Below are 16,098 nucleotides of genomic sequence, written 5' to 3'. Positions count from 1 at the left end.
CATAAGCTGCAATGCTAGAAATCTTCATTAATACTGGCAGCAAAGAATCCAAAACTGAAAAAAGGACAATCAAAGGAGGAGAAGAGACTTCAGAGCCCAGTGGTGAAGGACAACAAATAATTACTTCCTTGTTCAATACAAATTATTCACCATTTACTAAATACCTACTATGGGCCTGGCCTTCAGCTAGTGCCAGAAATAAAAATGAGACAATGACCCCAGCCAGTAAGCAGCTCTCCTTCTTCTGACTGGAGTTCAAAGGCTTCTCCTTTTATTCAAATGAGTAAGAAAATAAAAGAACGTATTCACGTATTTGCTTGTGTATGCATAAAATCCGCTAGCAGGATACACAAGCAACTAATAACATGCAGATGTCTCCAGGGAGCGACACAAGAGGCTGGGAAACAGGAGTGGAATAGAAATTTATCATTACACACCCGTTTATACCTTTTGAATTTAATTCCATAAATATATTAACATTCAAAAGATAAGGTTCAATTTATATTGAAAAAATAAGCTTGCCTCTTCTACTGGGATAAAAATCTTCTGAATATAGACAGATCAGATAGAGAACAGCAACCTTTTCAGGAAGATCCCTAATATCTGAATGTACACACTCGTGAAGCAACTGAGGAAGGGAAAAGAACTCATTTTCTTTTTCCAGTGCATGAAACAAGCTTACTTGCTTAACATACATCATCTCATTGAATCTTTAGAGTTATTTATAAAATATTATCATGTTCCTTTTACAGGTAAGAAGGCTGAAGTTTAAGAAAGTTAAGTGACGCGTTCAAAGTCATAAAGCAAATGACTGGTGAAGACAGGCCTTGAAATCAGGTTTGTACGACTCTAAGCTATGCTGCTTTCTGAAAGATTTCTTACCTTCCATGCCAATGAGCAGCAGGTTGGATGTCAGCTGTCCCCAGCCACGCTTTCCCTGTTGTTTATTAATCCAGTTCCAGTTAAAACCCAAGAAGTCCATGACAATCTTCCTGCCCACGGTGTCATTGAGCGTTTGCTGCAGATACAACCTATGTTCCCCGAGAAGAAGGTCCCATTAGTGCCCGTACACAGTCCCTTTGGCATGGCCTCTCCACACCTGGAAATCCAAATCCACACCTGCACCTCCCACAGAACAGCTGCAGTCATGCAAACCTTAACCAAGACAGATTCTCTGAAAACTGAATCCTTGCCTATCCTTCTCTGACCTCTGTTCAACACCAAACTTATATTTCAAAGAAGTGATTCTTTTTTTTAAAATAAGCTCTATGCCCAATGTGAGGCTTGAATTCACAAGAGTTGCGTGCTCTACCAACTGAGCCAGCCAGGAGCCCTTAAGTGATTCTCAACCTTTGGTGGGTCACAGCATAAATCTAAGAATCTAAGGAAGGTTTCCATAAAAATGCACATACACACAGAATTGCATAGATTCCTCAAAGCCTACTCATAGAGTCTAGAATGATTAATCAGCCTTGTTCCACAGATCTCTGGGCCTGAGACATCCTCTTTGGCCCTGGATGGCCATTATGGTAAATCGTATTACTCTTCACCAAGAGCTAGTTCCCTCCCTGTGGGAGAGTTAATTCTTCTGTACCCCTCTTGAAGCCAAGCTTGCTTATTTAACTTACTCTGACCAACTAAATGTCGGCAAAAATGACTTGTGTTGCTTCCAAACTGTAATCTGAAGAACGAGCATACACTACCACCACATCCCTTTCTCTCTGCTAAACAACTACAAGGTTTCAGATAGTAGCTGCTGGGGCAATCTGGGTCCCAAACTGAAAAAAAAGACATAAGAGCAGAACCTCGACATGAAGTGTGGATGGAAATGCAGCATGACTATTGTTGTTATAAAGCTAAATAAACCTTTGCTGTTTCAAGTCATTGACTCTGGCTTGAACCCTAGTTTACCTTAACTAACTGAGCCACCTCTCTGTAGTAGCCTTCTACAGCTGAAGGCCTCATCAGGTTTTCTGCAGACCCAGGGCTCCTAATACACTGTGGAAGATCAGAAGTTACTTAAGGGATACGAAAACCCAGACACACTTGATCAAGCCCCACAAGAAATATTAATAAAGGGGCAAACATGAAGACAAAATGCAAAAGCCCCATCCTAGTCCTGAGACCATTACTTCAAAAGGCACATTGGGTGCCTGGGTGGCTCAGTGGATTAAGCGTCCAACTCGGTTTTGGCTTAGGACATGAGCTACATGTCGGGCTCTGTGCTGCTTAGGATTCTCACTCCTCCTCTCTCACTGCCCCTCCCCCCGCCACTCTCTGTCTCTGTCTCTCAAAATAAATAAATTAACTTAAAAAAAAAAAAAAGGCTCAAAGGTTTCTCAGTGCCTAGAACCAGGATGTTTAAGACAATATTAACTAGAAATCTTGACAAGTTGTAAACACTAGCGATCTTTTGGGGGACAAGGAACCCTCAAGACTCTAATGTAACCTTCAGACTCTCTCCAGAGATTATAAAGTATATATTCATATAAAAATTTTGCCAAGTAACTTTGAAAGAGGCAGAACACTCACCAAATGTGAATCCAAGCAATTCCTATTATAGCTGAACAGTAAATGGTCAAAAGAGCTCAAAGAGGAATCTCAGAATTCCTAGAACCTTAACAACCCGTACAATTACACAATGGTGTTGATTGGTGATAAAGTCAGCTGGTATGGCAGAACTTGCACAAAGAAAGAAATTTTCCTTGAATCACCCATAAAGTACAGACTACACTCATAGCTTATACTTAGGCAAACTGCTCCCCCTAAGGGAAGTGAGAAACTTAAAGTGTCTAATTTTAAAATTTTGAATTAGGGGCACCTAGGTGGCTCAGTCGGTTATAAGCACCTGACTCTTGGTTTCGGCTCAGGTCACGATCTCACGGTTCCTCCGTATGAGCCCCGCGCTGGGCTCTGCACTGAGAGCAAGGAGCCTGCTTGGGATTCTCACTCTCTCTCTGCCCCTCCCCAGTATGTGTGCACATGTGTCTAATTTCAAGCTCCTTCCAGTACAAATGTTCATTTAGTGGAATTACACTCCAGCACCACTTAAACGCCCTCTCTCCAAACGTTGGGGTATGTGTGGATGTATGCACACACATGCACACACTATGTTAAATCTGAAGTAACTAATGTACAAGATGATTCAGCTACAGCAGCCTTTGTAAGACATAAAGAACAGATCAATCATGGTTGAGATCTTGGAAACTCTTTTTGGTTAAAGTTCTATCATTAAGATAACTGCAAAGTATCAGGAAGCCAAAAAAAAAAAAAAAAAAAAAAGATATTTTGAATCCATTCACTCAGCCATATGCTGCTAACAAAGAGTCAGGAAAAGAATTGAGGCAGGAGACTAAAGAGAAACCCAGAGCTGGATACCAAGTGTGCGACAGAGATGATCATTCACCATGACATACTCAGTGACAACAATTCCTAGAAACAATGTTACAGCATGGAACTGAATTCTGTCTGGGACCTACCTCAGAGACTGTCTTCGTTTCGTATATCAGAACAAGAGGAGAAAGAGTCACTTCTGTGTGTGTCTTGTGTTTGCTATCTCTAGTACAATAAGAAAATCTGTATCAACCCCTCCCCCACTGAATCTGATCTTCCCTAATCTACTGGGTCCTGGTGTCCTTCACCCCAGAATCATGAAAATCTATAAAACGTTCCAGTTTCAATAGTTCCCAGCCAGCCCAATATTTTAGGACACAGAATACAAACTGGCAATCTCAGGGCTAAATCCAATTGAGTGGTTTTTGCTTGTCCCAACCCCCCTTCCCCCCCCCCTCCCCCCCCCCCTCCGCCCCGCAGCATTTTTAATAATTTGAATTAGGGGCACCTAGGTGGCTCAGTCAGTTATAAGCACCTGACTCTTGGTTTTGGCTCAGGTCATGATCTCACGGTTCCTGCATTTGAGCCCTGCGCTGGGCTCTGCACTGACAGCACGGAGCCTGCTTGGGATTCTCTCACTCTCTCTCTGCCCATCCCCAGCATGTGTGCACACACACTCTTTCTCTCCAAAAATAAACTTAATAAAAAAAATTTAACATAAAAACATATACAAAAAACAAAAATGTGAATTAGTTGCCCACATTTAAAAGTCAAAAAAAAAAAAAAAACATTTAAGTAAAAATCTTGATTTCTAGCTTTTCTTGAAAAATGAGAGTATCTGGCAAACCCTGAAACTGCACTCCCAAATAGAAACAAGAGTCAAGTAATGACTTCTCACTATGAACAGGGCATATGCATTCAACTTCACTGTAGTTTTCATCTAAACAATTTCACTCGCTTTGTTCACCTATCTGACCCTTCCAGGCAACTCTCCCACTTGTAAAGACGACGAAGAACTTCAGAGTTCCAATTCAAATCTAATAAATTCTCTCATCTCTCAAGCTAGAGAACTCGTCCAACTCCTCTATATGCTCAAGCAGCTACAAGAAAGGAAAATGGATGCCCCAGATTCAGTGGGAAATCATGATCTGGGAACTTACCTCTCTTCCCCTCCTTGCTGCTGTATATCCTGCAGTTTCTCAACAAACTCATGAAATTTCATTTCCTCCCTGTTGGACTTGGGCTTAAAGTTCTGGAAATTAGCCATCTTCTTCTCATCGTAGTACAAAAACTTGTGGGTGCTGGCACTGTACACAGAGAAGTCTCCGTTTCCAATGTTCTCCTGCAGATATTCAAGGTCCCATTTCAGAGCAGGATACACAAGATTTGTGTCTGTCAGCACCACAGGCTCCTAAGTGGAAAAACCAAGTGAAAAAGAACAAATGAAGTCATCCCAAGGATTTGTTGCATTGTTGTCTCGTGACTCCAAAAACTTTCCCACTTCAAAATAATTTCTACTGTGAACAAGCGCGAACCCCTTAAGGCCCATGTCTCCTCGCCTCCCTCTCCATCTTCCCTTAGGTCCTAGGCGACAGCCCAGCCAGTCCCCCACATCCATCACCATTCACCTTTGACCTCTCTTCTCAACCTGGTCCATTCCCCCTCCCCCTTCGGGCGGGGCCCCGCCCCCTACCTCATTCTCGATAAGTTCCTCCGCCCGGGGGTCGCTCTGACTCAGACGCGGGATGGGCCGGGTCGGGAAGGTATAATTGCGCAGTTGGGACTCATCCCAGGCTGGGCCGGGGGCTTCAGCTTCTTCCCGGGGTTCTCCAGAGCCCGAGGCCACGGCCTCCGCTGCTGTCGCCGCCATCTCCTTCGCTACAGACTGCCCCACCGGAACCGGAAGCTCCGCCTATTCCGGATAAACTACAACGGAAACCATAGAGATGACTTCGAGAGAGAGCGGTCCGGAGACACAAAGGAAGCGGAACCGGGGCCTGGGGAGAGCTCCTCCTAATGGTGACCTACAGCTCTACACACTAAGCTCCGCCCCTGAAGACTTGGGGCCCAGAGGTTAGACCTACTGAATAGGGGTGATCACCTGGTTACCCAATCCACAGAATATTATTTCTGCTTCAGTGTGCCCAAGTCTACACAAGAAGCAGAGAAGGAGGCCAATTTAATGGGGCTTTAAACTTTACAGTCATGGATGGGGAGAGAAGCCAACCCTTGACCTAAGGAAGTCAGAAGGGAAAGGCAGATTGATAGATGTTGGGCAAAGTTTGCTCTGCAGGCCTAAACAAAAGATATATGGCAAGTTGAGAGACAGCCCAAGCAGGGGAGGGGCAGAGAGGAAGGGGGACAGAGGATCTGAAGCGGGTTCTGTGCTGAGAGCAAAGAGCCTCATGCAGGGCTCGAACTCATGAACCATGAGATCATGACCTGAGCCAAAACCAAGAGTTGGACGCTTAACTGACTGAGCCACCCAGGTGCCCATTTATTTATTTTTAAGAGAGAAAAAGAGAGAACAGGGGAGAGGCAGAGAGAGAATCCCAAGCAGGTTCTGCACTTACAATGTGGAGCCTGACGTGGGGCTCAATTTCACAATAGTGATATCATGACCTGAGCTAAAATCGAGTTGAACGCTTAACCAGCTGAGCCACCCAGGTGCCCCATTGAAAGATGTTTCTGCCACGGAACCAAGATTATTACTAATGGCCAACCATGAGCGTCTCACATTTTCCAACAATTTGTATTGGTTATAAAAGGCCTTCTCAATGACTTCTATTGCTTATTTAGACAGTTTTTATGGCCAGTTCTGGGAGGCCAAATTCTAAGATGGATCCAAAGATTTCTATCCCATCGTGTACGTGCCCTATACGTTTTATAAGAGCAGATCTTATGAATATGGTAGGGTATCATTCCTTCAATGAGGTTATGTTATATAGCAAAAATGTAATTAAGGTTCCTAATCAGTTCACTGTGAGTTCATCAAAAGGGAGATTGACCCTGGGTGGGCCTGACCCAATAACTCTAACTCTTCCAATCTGGGTCTAGAGGGCAGTGACAGAAGCTGGAAAGATTTGAAGCCAAAGAAGTTCTCTCCTGTTGGATTTGAAGGAGTAAACTCCTTGTGGCAGAGAATGGCAGGGAGGCTCTAGAAGCTGAAAAAGTCTCCTGGTTGACAGCCAGCAAGACGGCAGGGACCTTAGTCCTGCAACTGTAAGGAACTGAATTCTGCCAACAACCACTGAGCTTGGAAAAAAACACAAAGCTTCAGATGAGGACAACAGCCCCCACAAATACCTTAAGTTCAACTTGGTGAGACCCTGAGCTGAGACCCAGCTAAACTGTGTCTGGACTTCTGACTCATAGAAAATGTGACATAATTAATTGGTGTTGTTTAGGGCTGCAACTAAATTTATGGTAATTTGTTATGCAGCAATAAAAAACTAATACACTAGCTTAACTATGTAATTATGCTGCATGTAACTATGCTACACCAAACTGATAATGGGGTTACCTCTGTGGAGGGTTTGGGGTTGTGGGTGCCAACCAAGACCCTAGTTTTATCTGCATATTTGTATTTTTACAAGAGTATATTAAATATGTAAACTTGGGAATTAAAAATAAATTAGAATAAGAAGATTCAAATTACTAAAATCAAGAATGAAAGAAGGGTCATTACTACTGACTTCACAAAAATTAAAAAGAGTGCAAGGGAATACTATATACAATTGTATGCCAAAAAATTAGATAACCTATGTGAAATAGACAAATTCATAGAAAGGCACATACTATCATAACTGATTTAAGAAGAAATAAAAAATCTGAATAGACTTACAACAAGTAAAGAGATTAAAATAGGAATAAAAAACATTCCACAAAGAAAAGCCCAGGACTAAATGGATTCATTGATAAATCCTACCAAACATTTTAAAAAGTATTAACACTACTCTTTCACAAACTCTTCCAAAAAATAGGGGAACACTCCCCAACTATGAGGAAAGTATTATCCTGATACCTAAATGAGGCAAAGATATCACAAGAAGAAAGAACTATAGACCAATATCCCTTATGAATATAGATGCAAAAATCCCCAACAAAACACTAGGAAGCCAAATCCAGCATTATATCAAAAAGGATTAAATACCATGACCAAGTAGGATTTATTCCAGGGATGCAATGTTGGTTCAACATCTGAAAATTAACTGTATTAATAGAAGAAAAAAAATCACATGATCATTTCAATAGACAGAGAAAGCTTTTGACAAATTCCAACACCTTCCAGGATAAAAAAAAAAAAAAAAAAAAAAAAAAAAAAAGGTCTGAAAGGACACCATCAAGAAAGTAGAAAGACAATGCATAGAATGGGAGAAAATATTTACAAATCATATAGCTGATAAGTGACTTGTCTCTAGAATTCGTAGAGAATTCTTACAACTTAGCAATAAAAAGTCAACCCAATTAAGAAATGGATGAAAGACTTGAATAGACACGTCTCCAAAGATATACTATGGCCCAATAAGCACATGAAAAGGTGCTCAATATCTGTAGTCATCAGGGGAATGCAAATCAAAACCACAATGAAATACCATTCCTGGCCACTAGAATGGCTATAATAAAAAAGACAGTAACAAATGTTGGTGAGAATGTGGAAAAATTGGAACCCTTACATGCTGCTAGTGGGAATGTAAAGTGGTACAGCTTCTTTGAAAAAGAGTTTTGCAGTTCTGCAGAAAGCTAAACAGAGTTATCCTATGATCCAGAAATTCTTTTTTTTTTTTTTTTTTTTTTTTTAATCCAGCCATTCTACTGCTAGGTATATAGCAAAGAGAATTGAAAACATACATCCACACAAAAACTTGTACAGGAGCAAGTTCACAGCAGCATAATTCACAATAATCTCAAAGTGAAAATAACCCCAATGTTTATCAATTGACCACTCTATAAACAAAAGGTTGTGTATCCATATGTTATTTGGCCATAAAAAGGAATGGAGAACTGACACATGCTACAACATGGACAAACCTTGAAAACATTAAGCTATGTGAAGTAAGTCAGACACAAAAGGTTACATATTGCATGATACCATTTATATGAAATGTACAGAATAGGCAAATCCATCCAGACAGACAGTAGATTAGTGTTGCCAGAGGGTGGGGGAATACACTATCAGGGACAGGGTTTCTCTTGGGGGTAATGAAAATGATTTAGAATTAGTGCTGATGATTGCTCAACTTTGTAAATATACCAAAAATCACTTTATTGTTACACTCTAAAACAATTTTTTTTTAACATTCATTTATTATTGAGAGACAGAGTGTGAGCAGGGGAGGGGCAGAGAGAGAGGGAGACACAGAATCCGAAGCAGTCTCCAGGCTCTGAGCTGTCAGCATACAGAGCCCGACGCAGGGTGTCATGAGATCATGACCTGAGCCAAAGTCAGACGCTTAACCGACTGAGCCAGGCAGGCGCCCCTATTGTACACTTCAAAGGGATGACTTTTATGTTATATGAATTATATCATGATAAAAATAATTAAATAAATCAGAACAGCTCTGTTTCTGGACCCAATTAGATCAGGGCTTGCTTTGAATGAATGCAGGAATTGTACAATTATTTTGAACATCAACTAGAGATGCTCATTTACAAGAGGGCAAGTTGCTATGAAGTAGTCCTCCCCCAATTTTATATGTCAAATAGTTCATATAATTTTTATTGCTGTAATATATATTTGAGAATGTCTATAATAATGGATTCTGCTCCCAAACAGTGATCATACCAGAAGTTGCTGGAGATATGTGCACATTTATATTGCGTAAATTATGCAAATCCCACTTATGTGAAAGTGAAAATATATTCACGTGCAAACATGATAATATCCCCCATTCTTCTGTTAAGCGAGTGTTTGTAACTGTGGTCCGTCCTGCTTGAAATCTATTTAATACAAGTCCTAGCCGATCTGAGGTTTTAGCCAGTCTGGGAAGAGCTGTTGATGGTGCTAGGATTCGTTTTACATTTGTTGGATTGAGGTGACTGGGACATTCAAGTGTAAACACGAAGTAAAACTGAGGAGCGAATTTGGGGCCGATTTGTGTGTTGCACCATGCCTGTACGTGAAGATCGAACAATTTGCAGAACAGAACAAGAACAAGGAAGACCAAGGGCTGAATTTGAGGAATAATCACTTTTGGGGATGAAAGGAGGACGTGTCAGTGAAGGAGAGGAAAAGGGCAAGCAAAGAAATTAAGGCGGACTCATCTTACTCGTACTACTCCTGGAGGGGCGGGGCGGGTAGGTTAGCTGTCCACATGAGATGCTCGGGTTGAGTTCCCATTATCCTTGTAAGCGTCTGAGTCCCCTGACGGAGAAAGGGACACAATAATATGAAATATCAAAGTAGTGACTTAATTCATTTTCCCTCCTTCTAGCTTTCTGTCTCTATCCATTCGGTCATCTTCCCTGTGGCTTCCCAACACAGTTTAAGCCCCGCCCTTGTTGAACCCTTAAGACTTTCCTTCACTGCAGGCTTCCCTCGTCGCGTTTGACCCGGCTCAGCCGCCGTGACAAAGCCTTTGCGCATGTGCAGAGTGAAACTGGAGGAAGGTGAAGATGGCGGCGGCCAGGGCGCGGGTCCTGGGAGTCCGATGGCTGCAAAGGGCAGCCCGGACCGTGGTGCCGTTGGGTGCACGGACAGGTTCGCCAAAACGGGCGAGGCCTCAATGTGGGAAGGGGATGCCTGAGGTTTGGTGTGTCGAGGGTTGGGGGGGTGGGTATCGCGGATACTGCAGTGGCCGTGTCCGGCGAGGGGGCGGAGGTATATCCACAGAGAAAGGGGTCAAGTCTCACCTGGTCCTTTGAAGCCCGGGCCGCCGCAGCCTCCGCAGCTTGAAGCCTTCGGGGCGGCAGGAGGGACCAGGTCTTTTCTGACCTGCCCCTTTCTACTCTCCAGCTTCGCACATTACCAAGGACATGCTCCCGGGGCCCTATCCCAAGACCCCAGAAGAACGGGCCGCCGCCGCCAAGAAGTATAATATGCGAGTAGAAGACTACCAACCGTACCCTGATGATGGCATGGGGTGAGATGCAGAGTCTGCTGGCAGCCGGGTAGTGATGGGAGATGGCCAGCTCCGTTGCTTGGCTCCACTCTGACCATTTTCCCTGAACCTTCTCGTGATCCCTCAGTCAGTGGTGTGGGTGCTTTTCTCGGTGGAGGGAGGTGGGAGGTGATGGGTGAGCAGCTGCAGCCTAGAGGACTTCAATTTTCTCCTTGGCTCAGGCTGTTTCCTCAAATGAGGAAGCCGGGATTTTAATAGCTCCCTCGAGGACCCCTGAATAGCAGGAACTTTCCTTGGCTTCATCCAGAGCGCAAGGTTTCATTTAGATTGAGCATCTGCTGGGCTCAGGTGCTGTCATGCAGACACGTGATCAGGCTGGAGCTGGACTCCTGTCTTGAGAGCCGTATTTGTAGATGGAGTACTCTATATTCGTGTGTATATCTTTCTTGTAAAAAATACCTTTGCTCTTAGGGCTGTGGAAATTGTAGTCACTGTCAAGCGGATTAAGCAGCCAACCCCCCTAGCCAATCCACCCCCGCCCCCTTTAAATAACATCCCCATGGTTAATTATCTGGAGCGATTACCATCACCCTCATTTTCTTTCCTAGCATCGCTCTTTCAATAGTGGTTTTAGCAGCTCCTATTCTTCTTCTTGTTTTCCAATCATTTTCTGTGACACATGACTAGTTGTCATCATTTCCTATGCCTCTTATTTTGTTGCAGAAAAGAGTAGCATTGGTAGCAGTCTGTATAAGCTGAAACTGGATTTGTTGGGGGAAAACCCAGCTTAGCAGGAAATCCCATGAGGTGTTTGAGACATGGAGATGTATGCTAACTTGGTGGTTGGGAGCACAGTTGCCATGAAGAGAAAGCTTTTCTAATCTGAACCCCTTTTGTTTGTATTCCAATTAGCTGGGTGACCTTGGGTTCAGACTAAACTACAGTTTTATTTTCTGTCTAATGAGGGAATCAGAGTGATTGATTGCTAAATTCCCTTCCAGCTCTGACATTATAACATTGCATGACTTTTTGTTGTTTTTGAAAGAGGGGGACAAGCATATATGTTATAATGTTGCAGAGTTTGACATAGGGGTGTCTGGGTGGCTCAGTCGTTGAGTCTGACTCTTGGTTTCTGCTCAGATCATGATCTCACGGTTTGTGGGTTCGAGCCCACACTGGGATGGGGGAGGAGGGGGAATTTGGCTTGGGATATTCTCTCTCTCTCTCTCTCTCTCTCTCTCTGCCTCTCCTTCACTTGTGCACTCTCAAATAAATAAACTTTAAAAAGGTAAAATAAAAACCAGAGTTTGACATGAAGTTTTACTTACACTTTGGACTTTTGTGGTTAGTTCTGTGCTTAGTGACTATAAATTGAGATACTGATTTGAAAGTGGTTTCCTCTGTCCTTAGGTGAAGCAATTTTTTTCTGTCACTTGGGTTCTTATCTCTAACATGAGGGGACTTTGAGTTTTCTGAGTGAGGCTGCTCAGAGCCCCTTCCAGAAGTTTTTCTGTCTCTCCAGATATGGGGACTACCCAAAGCTCCCTGACCGCTCACAGCAGGAGAGGGATCCATGGTATGACTGGGACCACCAAGACCTGAGGTTGAACTGGGGTGAGCCGGTGAGAAATCCATATCCCATTTGACCTTCCTTCCTTCTCCCTAAATCTTCCTGAGGATTCTTTCTTTAGTCTAAATGGCACTTTGCTGTCTAAATAACATTAAGGCTGCTTTCTGCCCAAGGAAGCAAGGTCCAGTGATCTGAGATCTGAGGTTCCATGTGTGGTACATGGAATGGGACTTCTGGAAATAATCAGAACTATGTACTTTGAAAATTGTGAACTTCCATGATTGAGCTGTCTTTAGTCAGCAGAACCTAGAGCTAAGCCAGCACCTAGTCCTATATGCTAGAGTAGCTCACACTTGATTCTCAGAGTATTGTCCTGAGGCAATAGAATGCTTTTATTGAACTTTATATCAGGCTCTGATCACCCTTTTGCAGACTGCCTGACATTTACAGGAAGAGCAGTATGTGGTATTTATCTGCTTTTCTGCCTCAGATGCACTGGGACCTTGACATGTATATCAGGAACCGTGTGGACACATCCCCTACACCTGTTTCCTGGAATCTCATGTGTAAGCACCTCTTCGGCTTCGTGGCCTTCATGCTGTTCATGTTTTGGGTTGGGGAGACTTACCCCACCTACCAGCCTGTGGTGAGTATCTGAGAAGTGTCCCCATAGGCACATTTGCTTAGCCCTGTTTCCTGAGGGAGTGAAGTCTGTAGAGTAGGGATCCAGCCAAGACCAAGCCTGTCTTCCTGGTAAGGCCTGTGGAGGGCCTGACTCATTGGCCTGGCACCAGAGTCAGAGCACTGCTCCATGCACACATCTTGGATCAGCCTAAGAGAGAAGAAACGGTTTAGGACTAGGTGAGGAATGAGAATGTGGAAGTCAACTCGTCTTCTATAAATGTTCATTTTGAGAGAGCAACAAATAAATTTCTTTATTTATATTGAGGGAGGGATAGAGAGAGAGGAGGGAGGGAATCCCAAGCAGGCTCTGTGCTGCCCGACCGACGCAGGGCTCGATCTCACAAACCATGAGATCACGACCTGAGCCAAAACCAAGAGTCAGACACTCAATTGACTGAGCCACCCAGGCGCCTCTCAACTAGTCTTCTAGAGTTGCCATTTGGGGGCTGTACTCACTAATTATGTTTTAGCAAGTGATCTTTCAAGGTAGAGCCAAGGAATCTAGAGCTGAAACCTATCCTCTGCTGGAGGCATGAAGGGCAGTTCCCTTAGGGTACTAGAAGCAATTAAATATTTACTACAAGCATGGACCATTTTATTTTGGAGAGTGTAAAGGACACAGAAAATATGCTGTCTAGCTTTATGGGAGCTAGACATAATTTAATGTCCATTTGCTTAATTTGGATAAGCAAATGGTGAGCAACATTTGAACAGAGATATAGGAATTTGGCAGTTTTAGTGTATATATGTAAATAGTGAATGTGTGTGTTAAGACGTGTGAGATGCTGTTAAAAAGAAGGATGGTGCTAAATACTAAAAATATGTACAGACTTTGGACGGTGGGGAGAAGTTGGAGAGAACATTTGGGGCAGGACAAAATAGAATGAAGAGGAGAGTGAGTTAGCTGGAATGGAATAGGCATATAAAATATTCCTAGAATAACCAGCTGTATTGGTTACCTAGAGAGCTGCTAAAAATTCAGATTCCTGGAGAGCCTAATTCAGTAGCTCCATGGTGGGGTTCTAAAATCAATATTTAACAAGTTCCCAGGTTATTCTGATGATTTCAGAAATTAGGTATGGAAGTTGCCATGTTAAAAAAATATCGTGAGGCGAGCTGATCAGTTAGGTTGGGATGCTTTTATTGCATGGCTAGGGATTTGGGCTTCGGGCTTCGTGGCATAGTAAGACATTAATTCAACAAATACTTATGAAGACCCTACTATGTTCCACGTACAGATTGGGCTAGGGGTTGGGGACCCAGTGATGACCTGGACTTCCTCTAGTCAGTACCGAACTGTGTTGGGTTTTTGAACAGAAAAATGACATAATCTAATGAAGGCTAGGAGTTTAGGATGATTGATCTGGGAGTAGTCTACAGGGTAGATTGTCCGGGAAGGAACTGAAAGCAGGAAGACTGTCGTGTTTGCAGTTGGCTGCTCGGTGCTACCTCTGCAGAGATCATCGATGTCCTGATGGTAGCTGGCGTGTCTGTGTGCACTGACACGAGCCTTCCTACCAAGCCCCAGGGGCTCCAGGCTGGAGAGTGCACGTAGGGCTGGTGTGAGCACTAACTTCTCTTCAGGAGAGCAAGAAACACAGTGTGGCTCTTCCATTTTTCAGTTCTGTAAGCACATCACCCTTTTCTCCTCCCCTTGAGCTGTGTTCCCTGACAGCTGTTTGTTGGTAAAGCCAGCAGCCCCTAAAGCACGTCCCAGCCGTGTCTCCTCTGTGCTTTCCCCCACCGCTGCTCCTGCACGCCTCATTTGCTAGGCCACTTTAGTGGTGGAACCATTAGAGGCTGAGTGACTTAAAGGAGATTGAGTCTGTCTCGACCCCAGGAGAGAGTGGGATGGATGGATGCATCGTCTCATTTAGAAAGTGCTCTCCCTTCCTCCCTCCTTCCTTTCCTCTCTCTCCCTCTCTCTCCCTCTCTCCCCCGACACTCTCTCTCTCTCTCTCTCTCTCTCTCTCTCTCTCTCTCTCTCACACACACACACACACACACACACACACACACACACACACACACACACAGTGTAGGCACCACCTCTTTTACAATCTAGGCTTTCTGTCTGCCTTGGGCTGAGTAGGGAAGAGGAGCAGTGTTCCTGCTGTTCTAGCCCAGCTGGGTCCGACCAGAGGCCACCTCATACCCATTTACCATGTGTGATTGTTAACTCAGAGTGGGGTGTAGCCAGGTATTGGCTGGATGTATGCTATCTTGCTGACCTGTGTTTTTTCCTCAGGGGCCAAAGCAGTATCCTTATAACAATCTGTACCTGGAAAGAGGCGGCGATCCCACCAAAGAGCCTGAGCCGGTGGTTCATTATGAGATCTGAGACGGCTTCATCGGCTTTGTGTCCCCTGACTTCCTCATTTCTAGAGACTTAACCTTAATGAAATCCCTAATAAAACGAAGTGCTGTGGTATCTGTGCCTCATTTCCCCAGGAATAGCCACTGCCGTGAGGACCTCATCCTTTTCCTTTCCTTTTTTTTCTGCCTGCTATCTGTTCCCACCCCCTACCCACTCTGAGATTAGAAAGATGGGAGGGTAGGGGGAGTTGAGCACAAGAAAATAGTACTTTGTTAATTTTGCTTGGGCTGTGAAGGTATTTGAGGGTTTCAGTTGTGCAGTAGGTGGTAAGGGTAGCTTCTTTGCCCATTTACAGGGTTGAAGAAAAAGGGAGATATGTTCCTGACTTCCCAAGTTGGAACAAGATATATTTTCCATAAGAAACCTTTTTATAACGGTTAGGGTTTTTGTTTTGTTTTTGGTTTTGGTTTTTTTTTTTTTGGAAAAAGTGCACTTAAAAAAAATTTTTTTTAAGCCTATTTATTTATTTTGAGAGAGACAGAGACAGCATGAGTGGGGGAAGGGCAGCTAGAGAGGGAGAGAGAGAATCCCAAGCAGGCTCTGTGCTGCTAGCACAGAGCCCGATGTGGGGCTCAAACCCACGAAGCCATGAGATCATGACCTGAGTCAAAACCAAGACTGAGCCACCCAGGCGCCCCTAAAAAGTACACTTTAACATGTTTCAAGTGTGTTATAGGATAAATAGGCGTTTTTGAACTCACCTGAGGCTGTGACTGTCTCTAATGTCATTTCTGTTGTAAGAGTACACACAAAGTATTCCTTGTTCCAAAGCAACTTGTGAATCCTACATTTATGAATTAGAGGGTTATTAGTGAGTTATTCTGAACCTATGCATGGCTTTTGCGATGGTTTTTGAGGGTCTATCTCGATGCATCTGTTATGTGAAACAACTCATTTTCTTTTTGTCCCTTTGGAGACGTTTTCTTAAAATTACACTGCCTGAAAACCTGTCCCATAGGAAAAAAAAAAAAAAAAAGCACACTTTCAATATGACCTATGAAAGCAAGTCCATCCAAGTTACCAGACCTTTAGTGGTTGTCCAGGAAGTGAAAGAGGGATTTGTTTTTAATAAT

The 16,098-nt window shown here is 43.5% G+C and overlaps 2 protein-coding genes across 3 annotated transcripts in view; one reads left to right on the top strand and one right to left on the bottom strand.

Annotated features, from left to right (window-relative positions):
* HIF1AN (hypoxia inducible factor 1 subunit alpha inhibitor) overlaps positions 1–9,830 on the bottom strand; it is a 34,332-nt gene extending 24,502 nt beyond the window's left edge. Inside the window, exons 1-4 of one of the 2 annotated variants that reach the window (XM_045438594.1) lie at positions 9,603–9,830; positions 5,027–5,259; positions 4,494–4,744; positions 883–1,031 (exon numbers count right to left, since the gene is read on the bottom strand). In XM_045438594.1, coding sequence (XP_045294550.1) covers positions 883–1,031; positions 4,494–4,744; positions 5,027–5,203 — 577 coding nt within the window. In that variant the 5' untranslated portion in view covers positions 5,204–5,259; positions 9,603–9,830. The remainder of the gene's footprint in view (positions 1–882; positions 1,032–4,493; positions 4,745–5,026; positions 5,260–9,602) is intronic. The other variant, XM_045438593.1, reaches the window with a different exon arrangement.
* Positions 9,831–9,899: 69 nt separating this feature from the next.
* NDUFB8 (NADH:ubiquinone oxidoreductase subunit B8) lies at positions 9,900–15,079 on the top strand. The gene is made up of 5 exons (XM_045438595.1): positions 9,900–10,033; positions 10,289–10,415; positions 11,917–12,016; positions 12,455–12,610; positions 14,897–15,079. Exons 1-5 carry the CDS (start codon positions 9,949–9,951, stop codon positions 14,987–14,989), a joined length of 561 nt encoding a protein of 186 aa, XP_045294551.1. The 5' UTR covers positions 9,900–9,948; the 3' UTR covers positions 14,990–15,079.
* Positions 15,080–16,098: the final 1,019 nt, after the last annotated feature.

The sequence above is a fragment of the Leopardus geoffroyi genome, chromosome D2, assembly GCF_018350155.1.
Source record: "Leopardus geoffroyi isolate Oge1 chromosome D2, O.geoffroyi_Oge1_pat1.0, whole genome shotgun sequence".
Taxonomy (NCBI): Eukaryota; Metazoa; Chordata; class Mammalia; order Carnivora; family Felidae; genus Leopardus; species Leopardus geoffroyi.
Note: the sequence above shows the minus strand (reverse complement) of the source record. Positions and strands in the feature narration are given on the sequence as shown.

Excerpts from the sequence above, each read along its gene's own strand:
- NDUFB8 (XM_045438595.1), top strand. The coding sequence starts at position 9,949 with ATGGCGGCGGCCAGGGCGCGGGTCCTGGGAGTCCGATGGCTGCAAAGG. Across the intron at positions 10,416-11,916 it reads TACCCTGATGATGGCATGGG|ATATGGGGACTACCCAAAGC; the intron begins GTGAGATGCAGA and ends CTGTCTCTCCAG. Across the intron at positions 12,611-14,896 it reads ACCCCACCTACCAGCCTGTG|GGGCCAAAGCAGTATCCTTA; the intron begins GTGAGTATCTGA and ends TTTTTTCCTCAG.